Consider the following 18,497-nt stretch of genomic DNA (forward strand, 5'->3'; position numbering starts at 1 on the left):
TTCATGAACTTTTCCCCCTTTCAGAGTTTCCGTTATATCCGCACTTCGTTTTAAAAAGAGCCGCTGCCCCCGCCTTCAGCAGTTCGAGTCAAAATCCTTTTTTAACTGAAGCATGATCCTTTACAGTAGGACTACACTTAATGGAGTGCCTACAGCTGGAGTACAGTGCAAAGATGTATGGGAGGTTAAACTCCTCATGTAGGACAGCTTTTCTATTTCCATCAGGAAATTCAAGACACCCCCATTATTTCAACATACATAAAAGCTGTTAAATGTTGTAAACATGACTTTTGTTTATCCTCCATAGAAAAGCAATGCCAATAAACTGGGGCACTCTGGAGCAGCCACATACGGGTGCACTCGTGTCAAGAGAACATAAAGCTGTGGGTGAGAGAGACTGCATTCTCTGGACAGATGAAGCTCCATCCAACACCTTTGTGACAAGCTGGAGTAGTGTTTGTGATCCAGAACTAATCATCCCATATCAGTACCTGACCTCATTAATGCTTTTGTGGCTGAACACAATCAAATCCTCAAAGCGACCTTTCAACATCTAGTATAAAAACTTCCCAGAAGAAAAGCAGCTCCCAATTAACAGCCTTGATTTCAGAAGAAACATTAGATAAGCAGGTGTCTACAATCTGTTGGACACAGTATGCAAGCCTAATACTTCTTGAACAGTTCTTCCATGTTCAACAGAAACAGCTTGGTCCAACCTCATGGTGCAGTTGTTTCACTGCAACATTCTCACAAGCTTGTTATGAAAATATCAACTATTGTAATGGAACATTGTTTGCCTAATTATAAATCCTAAGGTGAAGCTAAATGCCACTCGCCCTTACATGAAGCTACTCATCCATGCACTTTCCAGTCAGTAACTGCACACTGACAAAAACTCTGTTTGGATTTTGTATTTTGTATGTAGAATCAGGAACGTTCAGCTGGAAGCAGGTCAGTACCTTCCAAGAAAGGAAAGATAATCAAGTTTTACCACATATAAAGTTTATACACACATATAAACATTATATAATGATAACTAAACTAAAAAGTTCTTTGGGTTGAGAAACTGAACCAGGGAAATTCAGACATTAAAAGTATACAATGTTTGATTTCATTCTGCAAAAAACAAACAAAATACAAAAAAAAAGCAGATTTCTGAGAGAAAAAAAAAGTACATCTTTACACACAGTGCCAATAATTCATCCCCCCCTTTCCAACAGGTCTCGAAAATGATCTGTATCTCTTACAGATTGATTCATTTGATTCAAAATTACCTTTCCAAAGACACTAGTCTTGCCTTAAGGCATAACTCAACCATCGGGCCTACAGCTCAACTGCACAATGCGCCCGTTTTGGCTTCTATTAATTCAACATCAGTTAATCAATCAAGTTTCTTATAAAAGAACAGTCTTAATGACCTGCAGAGTAAACTTTGATTTCCTCAGTTTAACAAAACAACACGTTTTCCCAAAGTAAATCTAAAAGAAGACACAAACCAGTTTCCACTGGTTTCCAAACAGCCAACAAATTACCATGGGAATTGTGGTCCCATTAAATAAATAAACAACATCAACAGATTCAAAAACACGGCATTCTACTGAGACTGATTCCTATCATATGAGTGTATTTGGCCCAGAAATCTACAGTTAGCTCAGTCCTGCCCAGTCCAAAAGGCGTCATTCCACAACTGTTCCAATGGTGGAGTGGAATACATCACTTCAGATGCCGCTGATGTGCAATAATTTAAAAAGGGCATTCTATCCTCACTAAGAAAGTCTGCTTAGGACAGATCGCCTTTTCTGGAAACAGCAGTAAGACCAAAGTATGGAGTTTTCTTCAGACACCGCTCATTTACAGTGTCTTCCATTGTCCAAAACGCAGTCAGATATGAGATGTGAAAGAAAGCATCTTTCATGTGACTGATCTCAAAATTGGTGAGCAAATCTGAAAATGCTCCACCGCCTTAAAGCGCCAATGAGATGACTGTTCCCAAGTGCTTGCACAAGTTTAATATCATTTGCTCTTACACACACACACACTTGAAACTCATACTCAATAAATAGACAATGGTGTAAGGCAGTGTTGAAACATGCATTCGTCACAAAGAACAGAACAAAACATTCATACGTAGTAACAATATGCACATTCTTCTTTTTGGAGCATGATGAACTTGATATTCCCATTTTTTGGCAATGTTGGACTTTTCAAGGCTTTTCAGGTGAAGTCCTGGTGGACAGGAAGAGTCTCCAGGCTGATGTAGAGTATCCATTTCTGAGGCACATGGAGTTAAGAAAAGGCGCTCCAGGACCTCTAAGATGAAGCTGATCCATAGCATTGCCACACAAATTGATTGATTCAAGAGTAGAGAAAAATAAGCGGAGGACGTCTGGTGTTCCTGCTCACGGCAGCCAGCTGCACAGGTTCCTCAAGACGCTCCAGAGGTTTCCAGGTAGCTCTGCAGCTTTCGAACTGTGGTTTTGTCCAAGGAGCAAAGGTCAAAGTCAAAGGTTGTGTTTGTGATGTGAAAATGTCCAGTTTCTTCAATGAGGTTTACAATCTAGAAGAGAAATAAAGACATAATTAATCTGTGTCCCGAGGTCTGGGCGACATGATTGTTATTGCAATCATTAAGCATTGCGTCACAATATACTTTTATCAGCCTACTGAGAATATTGTCCAATTGGTAGCATTTAACTATTATAGCGTTTTTATTGATGGTTAAAACGTCACCATAAATATTGCTATTGCCTAGTTTTTGTCTGTGCATATAATTAGAGGACCGTATTATTGGAACGTTTAAATGTTTATATTGTTTCTATCAATCAGATTTTTCAGTACAATATACTGCATCATATCTGTAATGCACTGTTCAAACTAAATGACTAAAACCAAAATCTAAAAATGTATGTATGTATAATGTATTGAGTCGTAAGATTTGATCCAATTTGTTGATGCTAATTAACCTGCCCGTTCATAACGTTCCCTAGCACTATTAATGATCTCAACATTAGGAGGATAAGGACTTGCACATGCTACTGCCGATAGATGGCAAAGCCTGCCACCACCTCTTTTCAAACTGCCGCCGATGTAGCATCACTGAGCAGCCAAAACACTTGGAAGAAAAAGTGTCAGGTGCTGTTCAACATTGCTTCTAGAGTGATGACCTAACATCCCCCAAGACAGCCCAGCAAATGTGCTCTCTCGGACTGCGGATGGAAAGGCAGCAAGGCTAAGGATTCGAGCCACTTGGAGCCCCCCCAAACACTTTATTTTAAGGAAAAAAATAAGATGCTATGCTTTCTTCACTATGCATTAGGCTTTATTCATTATAACCTTTTATATGTACATAACTGGGGGTTCTGTCATGGGGAAAAATCACAAATTGCATTATTACTACTATCATAATACAACATTGCCACTAAAGAATAATTCAGGCTTTACTGAACAAAGGACAAGACCTTAATAAACCCCAAAGGCATTACCAATTAAGATATAAAATTATAAAAGAATTATAACCTTACACTAGATGAAGTGATTAGTTATTTATATCTGTTTGCCTTATTTTCTAAACAGGTCTTTCTTTGAGAGCTTGGAGCCCCCTCCACATGGGGCCATGGATCTAACTGTAATAGGAGAGATGCTTTTCCAAACCAGCTGCTTATTGGTTCCAGCTCTCTCTCGCTCCCTCTTCCTTTCTTTCTTTCTCACTCTCTAGTTTGGAGGGGATCGCACTGCCGATTAAAGGAAGCCGGGAGGGGGTTGATGAAACCATGCAGTAATGGGACCCAAACCTGATCCCTTTCACACTACAAAGCCAGACCCCCATATGGAAAGAATTTCTCTTCTTTCTGCTGAACCAGGGCCAGGAACACAAGAGACTCAGGGGCCTGTTATGACAATGAAGATAGAACTCAGCTGCTCAGAGACCTCACTGCTGTCTTCTGGGTGGAGGACAAAGGTTGCTTCACTGTTTAAGGTACCATGGGGGAAACCAATGGGCTACTTTCTACAGTTAATGGCCACCCAAAAAAACCCAACGGCATTTAAAGGCTGTTTTTTTATCTTCATGAATTCCACACCAAACATTCATGGCAGGCATTTAGCTGTGTGAAAGGACAATGATGAAGACAGCTTTTCCAATTTCTGCTTCTTCGAGCAGGAAAGAAACGACAGTTAATCATTGCCATGTTCCAGGGCTGAGGATGTGGAACACTTAGCTCGACTCAGAAGGATTAGCTTGATTAGGCTGTGTGTTTGCACTGTCTCAACCTTGTTTGGAAGTCTCCCAAACATATTTCATTCCTTTTCGTTAGGAAGGCAAAGCAAAGCTCTGGAAAAAGAAGTATTGTTCTCCATTCTGTCAAAACAAATAGGTCTCAAAACATACATAATCAAAAGAATTACGACCGCAAAGCGCTTACTGGGCCAGCACAGGGGGGGTGGGAATAGGTACTGTTTCTGGTAAGTTATCACACGCAGATATACACTGACAGTGACATAGCGCAAAATAGCTTTCAACTTCACATAAAGCATTCCATGACCTCAGCCTACTTTCCTGAGTTCATTTAGTTGCAATCCTTTTCAAAGTGCTCCCTTTTTGCACTCTAACATTACAGGTAAAAGTGAACAACCTTAATGAAGCAGGAGGCTCATGCCTTCTTCAGTAAACCGCATTAAAATGACTCTCCACAAATATTACACTTTATACTCACACCAAAATACACACGTGCACACTGTACCTGCTGTAATATGTGCCTCTCTCTTAGTGCCATTAGTCTTCTGTGGAGCTCCACCAGTTCATCCAGGTATGCCTGAAACAACAATGTGCCATCAGCCTGTAGAACTGGATGCTTTGCATTTCAATGCTCTTATATAGGAAACAGAAATGTTTGGTGAAATTTTTAAATTTGAGCATTATTATATGCTGTAGGACATGGTGCCTAAAGGTCTTCTTCAATTTCGTACTGGAGTTACAAGGCTAACGCAGCTAATAAGCATTGAAGCTTATGCTCCATAAATTAGCTTTGTGAAAACAGCATGCCTAAATAATCATACCTCTGCCTCAAACTGCTTTGACTTAAGTAATCTCTAACTTGCTTGTGTAACATGATGTACTGTGATCTTCAACAATAAGACAAAATTTAAGGATTAAATTTGGGTAAGGGAACAATAATGAAAATTAGATTTAATACAAGTATCCTAAGCAAACACCATTAAATGCATTCATTTGGGTATTAAGCGGGGTTGTGCTGTCATTTAACCTGATGGTATACAGCGTTATAATATACAAAACACAGTAAAAGGTATAAAAGACTTTCGAAGTACAAAAGTTTTAAGAGTTTAAAAAGTACTTAAACACATACAGGAATATCATCACGGTGATGCAAAAAATATAGACCTCCATTTTTGCAGTTTCCTGTTTTTTGACATTATTTGAATCTGACAGTTGTTCTTTACATTGTGTGATTTTTATGAAGAACGGCCAATAGAAATGCTTAATTTTTGACAATCTTTTTAGATCTTTTTACATAGATTTTCCATTGAACATTGAAAATTTTTTCTCCAGTAAAGTTGCCATTTTGGAGATACAACACTTTTACATGGTCGTGACAAAATACAAAAATGACAAACAAACTCACCACTAGTTATTTTGTATTTTCACAAAGTAAAACACTTCACTGCCTAAGCAAATAGCTTGTGTATTTATACATGCTGTGCACTTCTGCTAGAGCAGAATTCTGATACTGCATATGCTATTCATTGAAGGCTCAATGTTTTTTACCTTGTCACAATCAATATTCTTGTTTTTGTCCACTTTCGTCTGTTTCATGGGACTCTTCACTTCTAGTATCTGAAAGCAGCAGAATATTTCCATGTGTAACATCAGAATGAGCTATATGGAGAGTGGAATATTTATACAGTGCTATGACAAGTTTAGATTTCTTAGTAACGGAGGAACTGATTAGAAGAGTAAACTTTCAAGGTGAGCGAGATTTATTTTACACAACACGCGTCTAGTGTAACCACAAACTGATTAGCTCCCACTACACACAGGGTAAAATATCACTTCCATTATTCATTATGGAAATAAAGAACATGAACAACATGCAGAGATTCCTCAACAGAAGAAAACAGTTTACTGATCAAAAAATAAAAAAAGGCAAAGGAAATAAAATTTCCTTTCCTTTCCATTTCCTTGTAAATAAACTCTTTAAACATGTCACAGCTCAGTGTGTTATTACTTGCGACAAGCAGCTCTCTGGAAAAAGACATTTTGTGTGACTAAATCTGATTTACTCACAGGGAAATAGACTCCCCCCCCCCCCCTTTATTTCTTTTTGACTCCGTTTCAGAACAGATTTATGCACTGAAAGGCTGTAAGGCTGTAGAAAACAGCTTGCCCTTACCTGGTTATTGCTGGCCTTTAGAAGCGGAGGGGGCTCGTTGTGGTGGAGGGGAGACGAGGCGGAACTATTCTCACTGTCACTGCCGTCACTCAAACTCACCCTGTGATCAGTCAAACACATTTACCATCGCAATGCGTCTACAGCACGCAGTAACCTTTAAAAGCTTTGTTTCGAAATGAAATTTAACAGAAAAACCACCTACATACCTAATTTACCTACTAATAGTACCAAAACGCAAGGCTCTAATCCATTTTTTTTGCTTGTCGAATTTAAATGTGTCAAATCATTAACCCACCCGTTCCTAGCTCCTCCTAGCACTAGCAATGCACCAAACACAGACAGAACGCTGGTTACAGTTATCTACAAAACTCAGCTCAAACTTTGTCGGGTACCTGCGATGGCGATGTGTCATGTGCGTGTGTAATGGTCGCTCAAGGTCAGAGTCCACGTCATTGTCTTCCTCTTCCTCGGACTCATCTTCATTGTCATCTGAGTGCAAATCTTGAATTATCGTCTGTAGAGGACCCAGCACTGGACATGCACAACATAGAAAACACTGAATATGGCAGTAAAGGCAGTGGACATATTATTGTAGTACAAGTATATGGAGTAATAGGTCAACATGGATTCTCTTAAGCACAGTGTTCCTAATATAAGGCTGGTCTCACACCCAAGCACAAAGCCAGGTGTTGAAACGTGCCAAAAGAAGCCACTAGAGTAGGTGAGGTTACCTTGACGCTTGTGTGCAGGTCCAAAGCCTGAACTGGAACTGGAGCTTGAGCTGGCTGGACTAGGCTGTTCTGACTGGGGAGTGGGAGAAATGGGTGAAAAGAGAGAGAGAAAAATAAATAAATAAATGCATATGTAATTTCAGACAGAAATCCTCCATTGCACAATGCTACCAGTGCTGGGAGGGTGAAGGGAATAAGGAAAGGCTCCAAATCACTTAGAAATCTTTTTTATGTTTATTTTGACTTCCATTAAAAGTGCAAAACATCTTCTACTGTAAAGTCACCATTTGGGAGATACACATTTTTCATTGGACAGCAACGTTATCCTCCCAGACTCCCAGCCTTAGATGGCTGTGGCATCACAGAGGATTGATGGGTAAGGGGGTTTTATCTCATTTCACGCCGTGCCTAAGAACACCCCCACTCGCAATAAAATCACAGTACTGCACGGCACTCTAGCAGCCGATTGCTTTATTACAATCCTAAGTTAGTTTTACACAGGTAGGGCAAGAGCGAAACAGCTTCAGAATGATCCTGATGGTTTTCAGTATGGTTTTAAGCACCAACTCACATGCTTCCAGTCAAATTATGCAAGTCAGACGTTATTTGTTTACACAAAAAAAAAAAAAGAAGCTATTGCTAAGTGTTTCACAAGAAGTTACTCTCCAAAAATGCATCAGTCAAAGCACACACAGACCACAATGCAACCTTACTGTTTTTTCATAGTATATGACTATGTTTATGGTGTCAGTATAACCAAACTCATAATTTATGCACATATGTAGCAAATTCAGTTTATGAACTGTTACTAACATTATGTCAAGCCTTCGATGGGTTCTGGTGTCACTTCCCCCACTGTAAATCAAAAGTCTCCCCTAAAGCCTTCTTAATGAAGGTTGATTTATGAGGACACTGGTGTGCACAGGCAGTGCCACACATACTTCCCCCTCATCCCTTCATTCAAAAAAAAGGCACACACACACACACACACACACACACACACACACACACACACACACACACACACACACACACACACACACACACAAAAAACCAGCATATGAAGACAATATGTAGACAGCAACATTAAACAAACACCACCACAGCCATGTCATCATTCCCCTCCAAAACCCTACATATTTCTGACCTATTAAAAAGACTCAAAAGCAGTAAGTGTGAATTCAAGGCAAAGCAGCACGACACTTATTCAGCTAGGACGTTCCTCACTCCTAGGCTAGATGAGATTTACTAGCAGCCTCTTCGAAGTGCACTGCATGTACATAAATTGTAGAGAACATCAAAATTTATGAAGCTCCTCTGACCTCTCCAGGCCATGTCTCACTGCAGAGCGAGGCAAGGCCACTCGGGACTACAGGACTGTTGGAAGTGTAACGGAATGGATGGATTTAAACAGCCCCTTTAGCTTTAACATACCTGCCCTTTACTACACAGCCGAACAAACTACATATAAAAAGTAAACCTTTTGAATTTGCACTGAAAACAGTTTCAGAGCAATAGGACTTGAACAAATACAGCTGTGGTGGTACACCACATGTCATACACTTGAGAACGTCTACACTAAAAACAAAACAAAAATATGTCTGAGGTTGAAGTGGTTGTTTCATTTTTCTGGGTTATATTTTTTAATGTTGGGTATTTAAGGGTTGAGCTGAGTACTACTATTTACTGTTCAATGAAAACAAATCACTGATATAAAAAAAAAAAATAAATAAAAAAAAAAAACACCTTTTCTGAACTGCTGATTTGGGACTCCTGAGAATAATGTTAGCATTACTACTATTTGTTTCTACTGTTTTACTGGAAACTCTCTCAGATCTGGTGCCAATTGTTTTAGAAATGGTCAAAATTTACAGCCGAATAGATATTACATGTTATCTGGGTAATAACTCTGTTGTAGTCAGAAAACAGCCTATTGGCTGAGCTACTTTACTAACTTGGATAGTTAGTTGCTTGCCATCATTCAGGAATACTTTTGTTAGGCATCCTGTTAAGACCAATACCTATATGAAAAGAAAAAGAACAATAATTTAAATGTGTATGCTGAAATGGCTTACAAACAAATAAATGAGCTAAAAGCTCAGTGTTGGGTCAAAGTAACTATATTTTTAAGCAACTCATCATGTTTGATTACTTGTACAACCCTTCAGTGCTGATAAAATCAGTCTGTTAACGGTGATAATCGTAAGCTACAGATTTTAAATATTCTAGGTTTGCAGAATGTAAATAGGTGGCGAGGTTTAGGGCAGCTGTGTGTGGGACTATGCCATACTGTTCAGTGTGTCAAAACGCAGCGGTCTACCCACTGTGGTTAAGATTAAAGACTGTGCCTGCCTCTATGGGAGAAATGTGACAGTTTTACTGTGCAGACTCCCATGGGCTATGGTATTTACAACACACAGGCGAGCGTGCACACACGCATGTTTTAGTAGGCAGTGCTTTCTGTAACTCAATGCCGCTGCTCAAATGCCATCAACAGAGGACAAAAAAAACATCTTATAAAATAACAGAACCAGAGTATTCACAGCAACCAGTAGAACTAAACATATAGAAATTTCAGAACCGGGAGTAACTTGAGTGGACCTTGCTCACAAACTGTTGTTAAGAAGATTGACATTCACCAGTGTTTTCTTACTGGGGATTTGTTCAATTTACAAGGACAATCATTAAAAGAGGTTTAACCTGACAGACATTGTTACGAAATTAGGTGAATTAGGTATATTGGTGAATACGACCTAGTGTTCTTTCTACCAAAAACACACTATTTCTGCACAAGCACAGCAGGCACTGAGCAGAAATCTGAAACCAACCTGCACAAAATAGTCCAAACCCCTAGATAAGCCTCATTCCACAGAGCGTCTGCTATGAGACTGTGATGAGCAGGCTTATTGTAGCAAATCAAACAATTATTCAAAAGGAAAAAAGGAAGAAGGCCCTCAGAGTGTCTGATACTCTTGCAGCTGAAGCTCTTGTCTTGGCCGTGTCTAGAGGGTTTAGGGTTACAGAGTTTTAAGTCTACCCTGCGTTTCTGTGGGGTTTGTAACCCTCTGCTAAATCTCCTGTCTCAACACAACACCGAAACACAGAGTGTGTGCTCATGTGTGGGGGCAAGGGGTATAGCAGAGCACAAAAGTTCAGCACATTACTATTAACTTAATTCCTGTTGGAGGACGGCCCGACAGGAAATCTAAAGACACCATTATGGTTAATCTGAATTAATTTGTTTACATTCTTCTCTGATGAGCCCTCTGTGAAACCTAACCGACTCTCTCTGTCGACAGTGCAGCCAACAGAGTTCACTTGGCCCAACTGTAAAGACTGTTTTATGAGGGAGAAAGAGAGCGAGAAAGAGCGAGAGAACCAGAGATGCATCTATTGCTTAAACAGATGCACAACTGTGCACACACTGCTTGTATAAGCTCTACTGAAAAACAGTGCAAATAGAATTAGACACTCAAAAGTTAGGCAGAGGGATTATTTTGAAGAAATGCTGGATAAGGCTGCAAACTTTTGGACATATGGTGTACATCAGCAGCTAATGGTACGGTTAAGAGAGTAAGCAAGAGAAAGAGTAAGTGAATGAGTAAGCAAGAAAATGAGAGCAAGCAAGGAAGAGAGCAACAGAAATCGAGGGAGTGCACATGAAAAAGTGAGAAAGAGTAAGCAAAAGAAAGCGAGAAAGAGGGTAAGCGAGAAAACGCAAAATAAGAGAGAATGCAAAAAAGAGTATAAACGTGAAAGCAAGCGAAATAAAGTGAGAGTGAAGCAAAAAAGACAATTTAAGAAGTAAGAATCATCTTTATGCTCTACTGCCGTCACTTGCTTGTCATTGTTGTGGCTGTGATTATCTTTTTGCAATGAGAAAGTACGTGAGGAAGAGAAGGCGCAAAAATCATATGAAGCAAGAGAGAAAGCATGACATTGCACGAGTGTGAAAGAGAGTGCACGAAGAAGTTCGTCTCTAAAAGCAGTACTGCATAAACACACACTGGAAAGCTGTGATTACATCTACTGTAACTGGAGGAAGAATGGCGGAATCTCTTCATCAAATGGATGTCTGAACAGCCTTGCTGAACACTGCGTCAAACACATCCCTCAGAGTGTACACACTCCACGCTGCTGCGTTTAATTGTGCACGAGTTGACAGATGGGTTATTACACGCCGTCTCGTTAAAGGCTGGCAGGCAACATCACTGATTTCCAAGCATAAATTTCAGCAAAAACTCATTTAATTCAGGCAAAAATGAAAAATGTCTAAACTTGTTCTGGATATATATTAATACTTAAAATTAAATCAGCTTAGGGGTGCACAAAGGTATTGGGAATCACACCAAGCTATCAGCAAATAATAGATAATAGACTGCATTTGTCCAAATGTTTGAGGACACCCCATTCACCCCATGCAATCAGGTGCACCCACAGCTGATACAGATATGCAAATGAACACATACACATGGCTTTTCAGGTCCATGTTGAGAAGTATTACCAATAAAATAGGACTCTCTGGAGCAGATAAACGTGAACCTACTGGCACTATGCCTAATGCCAGGTGTGGACTAGAGGGATATAAAGCCGCCCAGCACTGAGCTGTGGAGCAGTGGAACTGTTTCTCTGGAATGATGGTGCTTCAGCCAACACTTTTGGGATGAGTTGGGTGGTGAACGTCAAGCATCCTGACCTCACAAACACTAGTCTCTGAATACAATCAAATCCTGACAGGAAGTAGAAAGCCTTCCCGGAAGGGTGGAGACACTTACTCCAACAAAAGCAGGACAAACTTGTGAATACCCTTGATTTTGGAAAAAAAATAAAAATAAAAAATGAGCAGGTGTCTCTTGTTCTGAATACCATTTATTAGCAATATTATTGCTATTCATTACTGTAAACCAGTGATAATTATGAGAGTCTCAATCAGCATCATGTTTTTGGTTCCCCTAGATTTCTTTTGAACTGGCATATTCAAGATCTTGACAGATATTTGACAACAGCACCTTGCAGCCTTTACTGGGAGCTGTAAAGGATTTCAGACCAATTAAACCCCAAAACAGCAGCACAAACATAAAATAGAGCATGGGATAACCATATGACTGCAAAGTAAGAGCTTCAGAAAGATCAATGAAAACAGATGCCATTTCAAAGTGACCTTAACCAAATAAAATGCTAACAGAGCTGTGTGTTGACAAGCTTCCGAGACAATACACATCATGGTACAGAGGTTGTGATTCAATATACGCAAATTGCCATACTGTATGCAAGAGCATATACTGAGTCAAACATCATGAAACCTGAATACAAAAAAAAAGTTTATGCAATCAGTACAAAACCTAAAGACAGACACCATCTAGCCACTATGAACAGCTGTCTGCCAACAATTTTTGGATGTGAACTATTACTTAAATAAATAGTGTGAGAATTGATACAGTATTACAATACTACTTCAATATAATCAATATCTTCTTTTCTTACATTTTATTACTGCAGTACATCTTATAATCTGAATAGCACGCTCTGGCTCTCAACTCCAGAAAACAGCCGACTACTGTTCAGATCAGTCAATTTCACCAGTCGTCCAAAACAAACTTCTAGTAAACTGCATCTTTGTCCGATCTAGAGCAAAGTAAAGTCAAGCAAACAAAGAGACAATCTAAATCTGCACGGTATGAATGGGATAAGAGAAAGGAGGAGGGATTGATAGTGACACTAGTGAGAGCAGATTGGGGGCTGACACTCAATTTTGCTGCAAGCAGGCAGGGTGGTAAAGACAACTTTTACTGCTCACAGAGTCGGAGGAAACCACAACAGACTTCTTTGAAGTTCCTTTACCTTCTTTCTCTCTGCTTTTTCACCAACCCCCCTCTTCTCTTTACACCTCTCTGCATTTTACGGCCTGTTTGTCTGTCTGGGAGTCTAGCTGACATCAAACGCCTGCTCACAGTCCCGTGCTGTAAATCACAGGGCCTTTTTCGGACCGAGGGTCCGACAGGCCTCCAAACTAGACACTTGTAAAAGCGCGGAAAGAAAAGCCCCCATACCCCTCTGCCAATAAAAGTGATGTCATCACTCATGTGGAACAGGCTGGCAGATCTTTAAGCACCAACATCATCTGGACTGTCTTTGAGCTTTAACCTGGGTGGGGGAGAAGAAAAGCAGAGCGAAAAAGAGTTGGACTGAGTCGGTATGGCTGTGCCGGGCTGTCACCCTTGAGCTTGAGTAACGGCCAAGCAGTGGCTGCACTGTAAAACGCTACATTACTTTTTTACAGCTAATGAAAAAGCAGCTTCAATCAAAACAGACATGGCCGGCAGCCTCATGCGGGTCGCCAAATCTGAAACGACGCACTAAAGCAGAGGCGCTCCAAACAGAGCTAACCTGTTAGCTGACTTGTGTTATTTCTATGTGGCAAGCTAGTCTAAATTATTCCATTATCAAAAAAAAAACAGAGCAACAGTCTGTACGTTTTGGTTATCTATAATACAATACTAAGGTAGTTAGTTGTCTTCCAGATAAAATTCAGATTAGTTAAGCTTCTTAATTGATTACTGCTCACATAATGTCTGGACATGTCTTTAGTCATTGAGCCAAGCCAAGCACCATGATATGGGATTACTGGTTTATATTATTTTTTCCTGCTACTGCTACACGAGGTCACCCAAAAATCCAGATAAACTTTAGACCTGAGCAAAAGATCTTTTAAATGAAATGAGGCAAATGTGCTTAGCAAGGTAAGAAGAATAATGGTAAACTATGATTTCAGGTTGACAGATTCTTCACATTTAAATTTAAACCATTTAAATTTAAACCAACTGACTAAAACAATCGTCAGTTGTCTTCTGGTAGCTCAACAAACCGTATTTACTTCGGCACAGTTTAATAATGAGTTTGGTACATGGCTGTGTCCTCCTTTAAATGTAAATCCCACATAAGCTAAACAGAGCTGTAAAATGAGTCAATTTCTAACCCCTGAAACAAATACACCCCACCCCCCCACCCCCCGCCAAATTCACATACACCAGCAATAAAAGTGGCAATTTCCTGAAAGCATGGTGGTGGTGTTACTTGTGGTTAGTTTTCTAAGACGCTCTTCCCTATGGATGCTCGGATTCTGCCAGTTCCTAATGTTTACTTCCACTAAAACTGCTGTTTATGATCAACTTTGCAAAGAACAGCTTAAAGTACAAAAAACATGGAGGTGGCTCACTTCACACTGATGAGAGGCAAGCTGGAGAGGTGGTGAACAAAAGGCGGCAAAGCTTCAATAGCCAGAGTCTAGCAGATCCATCCAGCTGCACTGAGGCTTTACGACCCCTTGCCTTGGCTGCACTGCCATAAATCTCCAACTGCTCTAAATCTGACGACTGGGCTGGTGTAGGGCTTTTGTCCCGCTCACTTCCCAGCCACCAAAGAGCTCCTCTACAGGGAAGTCATAAACAGATTTAAGGGTAGGGTTAACCCCCCGCACCCCCAAAAATCAACCACCAATTATCATTCGTCAGTGGGCCCGACAGAGCAGTGTTGTAACGGTGCACCCATGGTGCACAACTTGACCAACGACTCAGGTGCTTAACACAGAGTAAATTTAAGTGCAGGTTACGAAAAGTTAAGTGCAGGTTTGAGCACGGCGGTGAACGCCTGAGAACCCACTAGTTGTAAATATACTGCACTACTCATTGTAGCTAGGTTTGGAAAAGATAATCAGAAAAGGTCTTTTTACATCATCCCTCTTTGGCATCGCTAGGCTTTCTAAAGGAACAGATATTGTTTCCATAGAGAAGGTTCGTCACACTTGCAAATCAGTTCTTCTATTAAAAAAACAAAAAAACAAAAAAACTGCAGAACTGCATTTTTTGTTTTTAAATAGGTCTGTGTTCTTTAGACTGTGCTCCTAGCATGACATTACTGAACCCTTTTACAAGTTATCTGAAACTGTCGGCTCAGAGTTAAGCAGACCATCACATCTGACAGTTCTGCAGTTCTAGGAAGTGACCGTTATCTGCAGAAGGCTGTGGAAAAATCATACAAGTAGACAATATTTGGGATCCTTAACGTTTTTTCATGTTGTGTTGATGGAACTGGCCAAAAAAAAAAAAAAAAAGTGACATGAAGATGACATCCACCTCAAAATGGTCTGCCAGAGTCTGTAAGGAACTGGCAAGAAGCCCACTTCAGCTAGCAGTGCAAAGCAGTGTTTCTTTACAGTGTCATGAATCACTGAACTCAATGGAAGACCTTTTATACTAAGAATATGTGATCAGAAGGTTCAGTTACCAGAAGACAGAGTAGCAAAGCAGAACATCAAAGCGTGCATAGTTAAGAGACAGATAGGCTAATTTCCATCGATAAAAACAGAATGCAGGTGTCAATGTATTTTGGCAGCATTTTAACAGAGGAGCAGATGAGTGGATGGATTTGATGAACCAGCAGAAGTCAAGCCAACTGTTGAAACACTGGACGCTGTATATCAAACATTTAAATCTCATAGTACTAACTAACTGTACTAACCAGCCATATATATTTATGGAATCATGCTGCTGTACCATTACATTTAGTAATGGTACAGCAGAGCAAATAAATGTTGCAATAGCTGGTCCAACTGTCAATTAAATTGTTCAATTGCACTTTTAACAGTTTATTTACAGTTTATTTACAAAAAATAAAATTAAACTTAATACTGATTACAGTTATAGTTTTGGTCTAAAGTTTACCTTTCACTCGTCTCCAGTATGAAAACGCTTTCAATTGCTACTGTAACTTCACTGTAGGGCTTGATGTATATAATGGAGAATAAAAAATGCACATTTTTTCTCCTTAAAATTGGCTACGACACAGTAAATGCTTTAATAAAATATCTAAACGGGCTTGTGGTTATAATAAATCTGATCTATTTCCAACTCAAATTCATACCATTCGTTCCAATTACTGATATCAGCTCCAATCCAACTGCAGCCAAAAGTGTAACATTCTGACCACAAAGAAACAAGGAATACACACATCATTTCCTTTTCTTTCTGAGACTCATTATTGGATCTCACAGCTCTCAGGAACTCAGAGTGGTTTGCTAATGCTGATTGCTGCCTGCATACGAATGGAGTCAGGCTAACAGAGCATAGGACAGGGTGACCTGTGGAGAGGAACACCTGGCATTTGTCAGTCGTCATCAAGACAGACGTTTCTTCCTTCCTTTCACTCGTTTCTTAAAGCAGAGGGATTAAAGAAACTTAGCTATTCATTGCATCCTTTCTCTGTTCTCCTTAGGTGCCATAAAGCCATAAATCTCATCTCGCCACTTGCTTTCAAGCTAATAAACCAGACCTCCCTTAGTGAGCCCTCTTTCTTAACCAAAGTGAGGGGATACTGAAGCCCCAGAGGACCACTAAAGCCAGCTGATTTTCTTGACTTGATGGCGGTTGAGAACAGATTTGGGTTATGCTTTGGAAAGTTGCTAAAATTTCTATCCTGTTTGATTCAAAGAGTACAATGTCACTGTAGAAGTATTAGGTCAGTCAACGACTGTGAATAGGAGCTCAGGTTCATACAAGGGAAAATGTATATTATGTGTTCCAAGCTTCAAATAAACTATATGGAATGCCTTTTACAAGCTTCATAAGTATGTGTTTAATCCCGAACAGCCAAAAATGTGAACCAGCTTTAGCTTAGTCCTGATATTCCATTAGAAACATCATATAAGTCAGCATTAGGCATTAATCATTCTTTTTTTTTCTTTTTTTTTTTCTTTCAGCTCCAATAATCATAGTTTACCAGTTGTAGAACCATATTACACTGTAAAATATACAAGGGCCTGACTCAGAAAGAACTGTAAGAATTAGTTTAATCTGCACACAATGTCTTGCTAATTCTAACTAGATAACAATTACAGCTACAAGAACTTTTTTCTTCACTTAAGCAGCAAGTCAGCCTTTTGGTTTTTTGCTTTGTAGAGGATGTACTTTAAAGCCATTGCCCTAATCCTGGTCTTTTCCACTGCTGTCCAGGAAGGCTGAACTGCCTGGCTACAGGCAATGTCTGACTTCCTGCACCCCCACCTAGAAAAAATGGGGCCTCAGCTCCTGAACTCCCACAGAGTTTATTAGCCCTCTTTTCAGACCAGTCCTGCCTTACTGGAATTCTCCCTTTGCCTGTCACAACCTCTCTGTTTGAAGATTACTCTGCTTCACCATGTTCTGAGGGAATTGCAGACTGCAGAGCTGTTGCCAGGCATTATTATGCACAACCAATTATTTGATTTCTAATAATTCTAAAACGTTTAGTGTCTTTAAAAGATCCAAACATCTAAGCATTTACTGCTCAGACTGTGCCACTTTACTTAATAAACAATGCAAGCGACAACAAAGGTTAATATACCTGAATGAAATTCACAAACACCAGAAGAAGAAAGGACTACAAAACTGAAATAAGAAAAGCATCTGCAGCACTTACATCTGATTTGGTAGAAATGTTGTCATCCATGTCCGAGTCATTCGGGTCCACCACATCCTGAAAAGGAGGCAACGTGGGTGCTTTTCTTCTCTCAGACAGCTCGTTATCCCGTATTTTAGCATGCCGGCCTTGTGATTTGTCCTTTAAAACCTTTTTATCTGACTGCTGGAGCAAGCTGGAAGAGGCCTGCAGCTTTTGCGATGGCTCTGAAAAACTACCTTTTCGCTTTTTGGTGACGTGGCCCTCATCGTCCAGCGCAGGCCTCCGTTTATTTTGGCCCAAGCTTGAGAAGCTAACCTCAGTAGCTCTGTGTTCCTTAGACATGGCCTTGGGCTCTTTGAAACCCATCTTAGGGATGGGCTGTTCATCCCGCAGCGGCTGGTTCTCTTTGGGTTTCTTTGAGGAGTCTTTGGAGACTTTGCCCAAGTCCCTGCTAAAGTCTCTGAAGGCACTTTTAGACTCTTTGGAGTCTTTGGAAGGCTTGTCTTTGTGCTCCTTGGACGGTTTGTGGAGCTTGAGAGAGCTGCTACTGATGCTGTTGGTGGTGGTGGTGATGGTGAGGGCACTGTTGCCTTTGGATCCATCCTGCAGACAAAGAATATCAGGCACAGATTAGATGTGATCTTAACTTTGCAAGCTAGACTTCATGTGACCTCGTGTGATAGTGGGACGACTTCTCCACAGTATTATTTTTGGAGACAACATTGAATAATTTAAATCACTGTGGTTTGAACACAACAATCAGGCAGAATTTTTATTCTAAGTGATGGAAAGCAAAACAGGATGCACTTAAAATCTCTACATTATAGAAGAAGCTTAAAAATGGATACACACCTGAACAGAATTTGGCTGAGCAAGCAATGATATTTGCACCTTGTTGAAATATGAATGTACACACACAGTCTAG

General features: G+C 40.1%; 1 protein-coding gene across 2 annotated transcripts in view; it reads right to left on the bottom strand.

Moving 5' to 3' along the window:
- Nucleotides 1-896: 896 nt before the first annotated feature.
- Nucleotides 897-18,497, bottom strand: part of mllt3 (MLLT3 super elongation complex subunit) — a 58,706-nt gene continuing 41,105 nt past the window's right edge. For both annotated transcript variants that reach the window (XM_072687858.1, XM_072687857.1), the window contains exons 7-13: nt 17,591-18,175; nt 7,139-7,211; nt 6,800-6,938; nt 6,408-6,507; nt 5,783-5,851; nt 4,740-4,811; nt 897-2,557 (exon numbers count right to left, since the gene is read on the bottom strand). In XM_072687858.1, the coding sequence (XP_072543959.1) occupies nt 2,426-2,557; nt 4,740-4,811; nt 5,783-5,851; nt 6,408-6,507; nt 6,800-6,938; nt 7,139-7,211; nt 17,591-18,175 (1,170 nt within the window). In that variant the 3' untranslated portion in view covers nt 897-2,425. The remainder of the gene's footprint in view (nt 2,558-4,739; nt 4,812-5,782; nt 5,852-6,407; nt 6,508-6,799; nt 6,939-7,138; nt 7,212-17,590; nt 18,176-18,497) is intronic.

Source organism: Salminus brasiliensis, chromosome 9 (genome assembly GCF_030463535.1).
Source record: "Salminus brasiliensis chromosome 9, fSalBra1.hap2, whole genome shotgun sequence".
In the NCBI taxonomy this organism is placed as follows: Eukaryota; Metazoa; Chordata; class Actinopteri; order Characiformes; family Bryconidae; genus Salminus; species Salminus brasiliensis.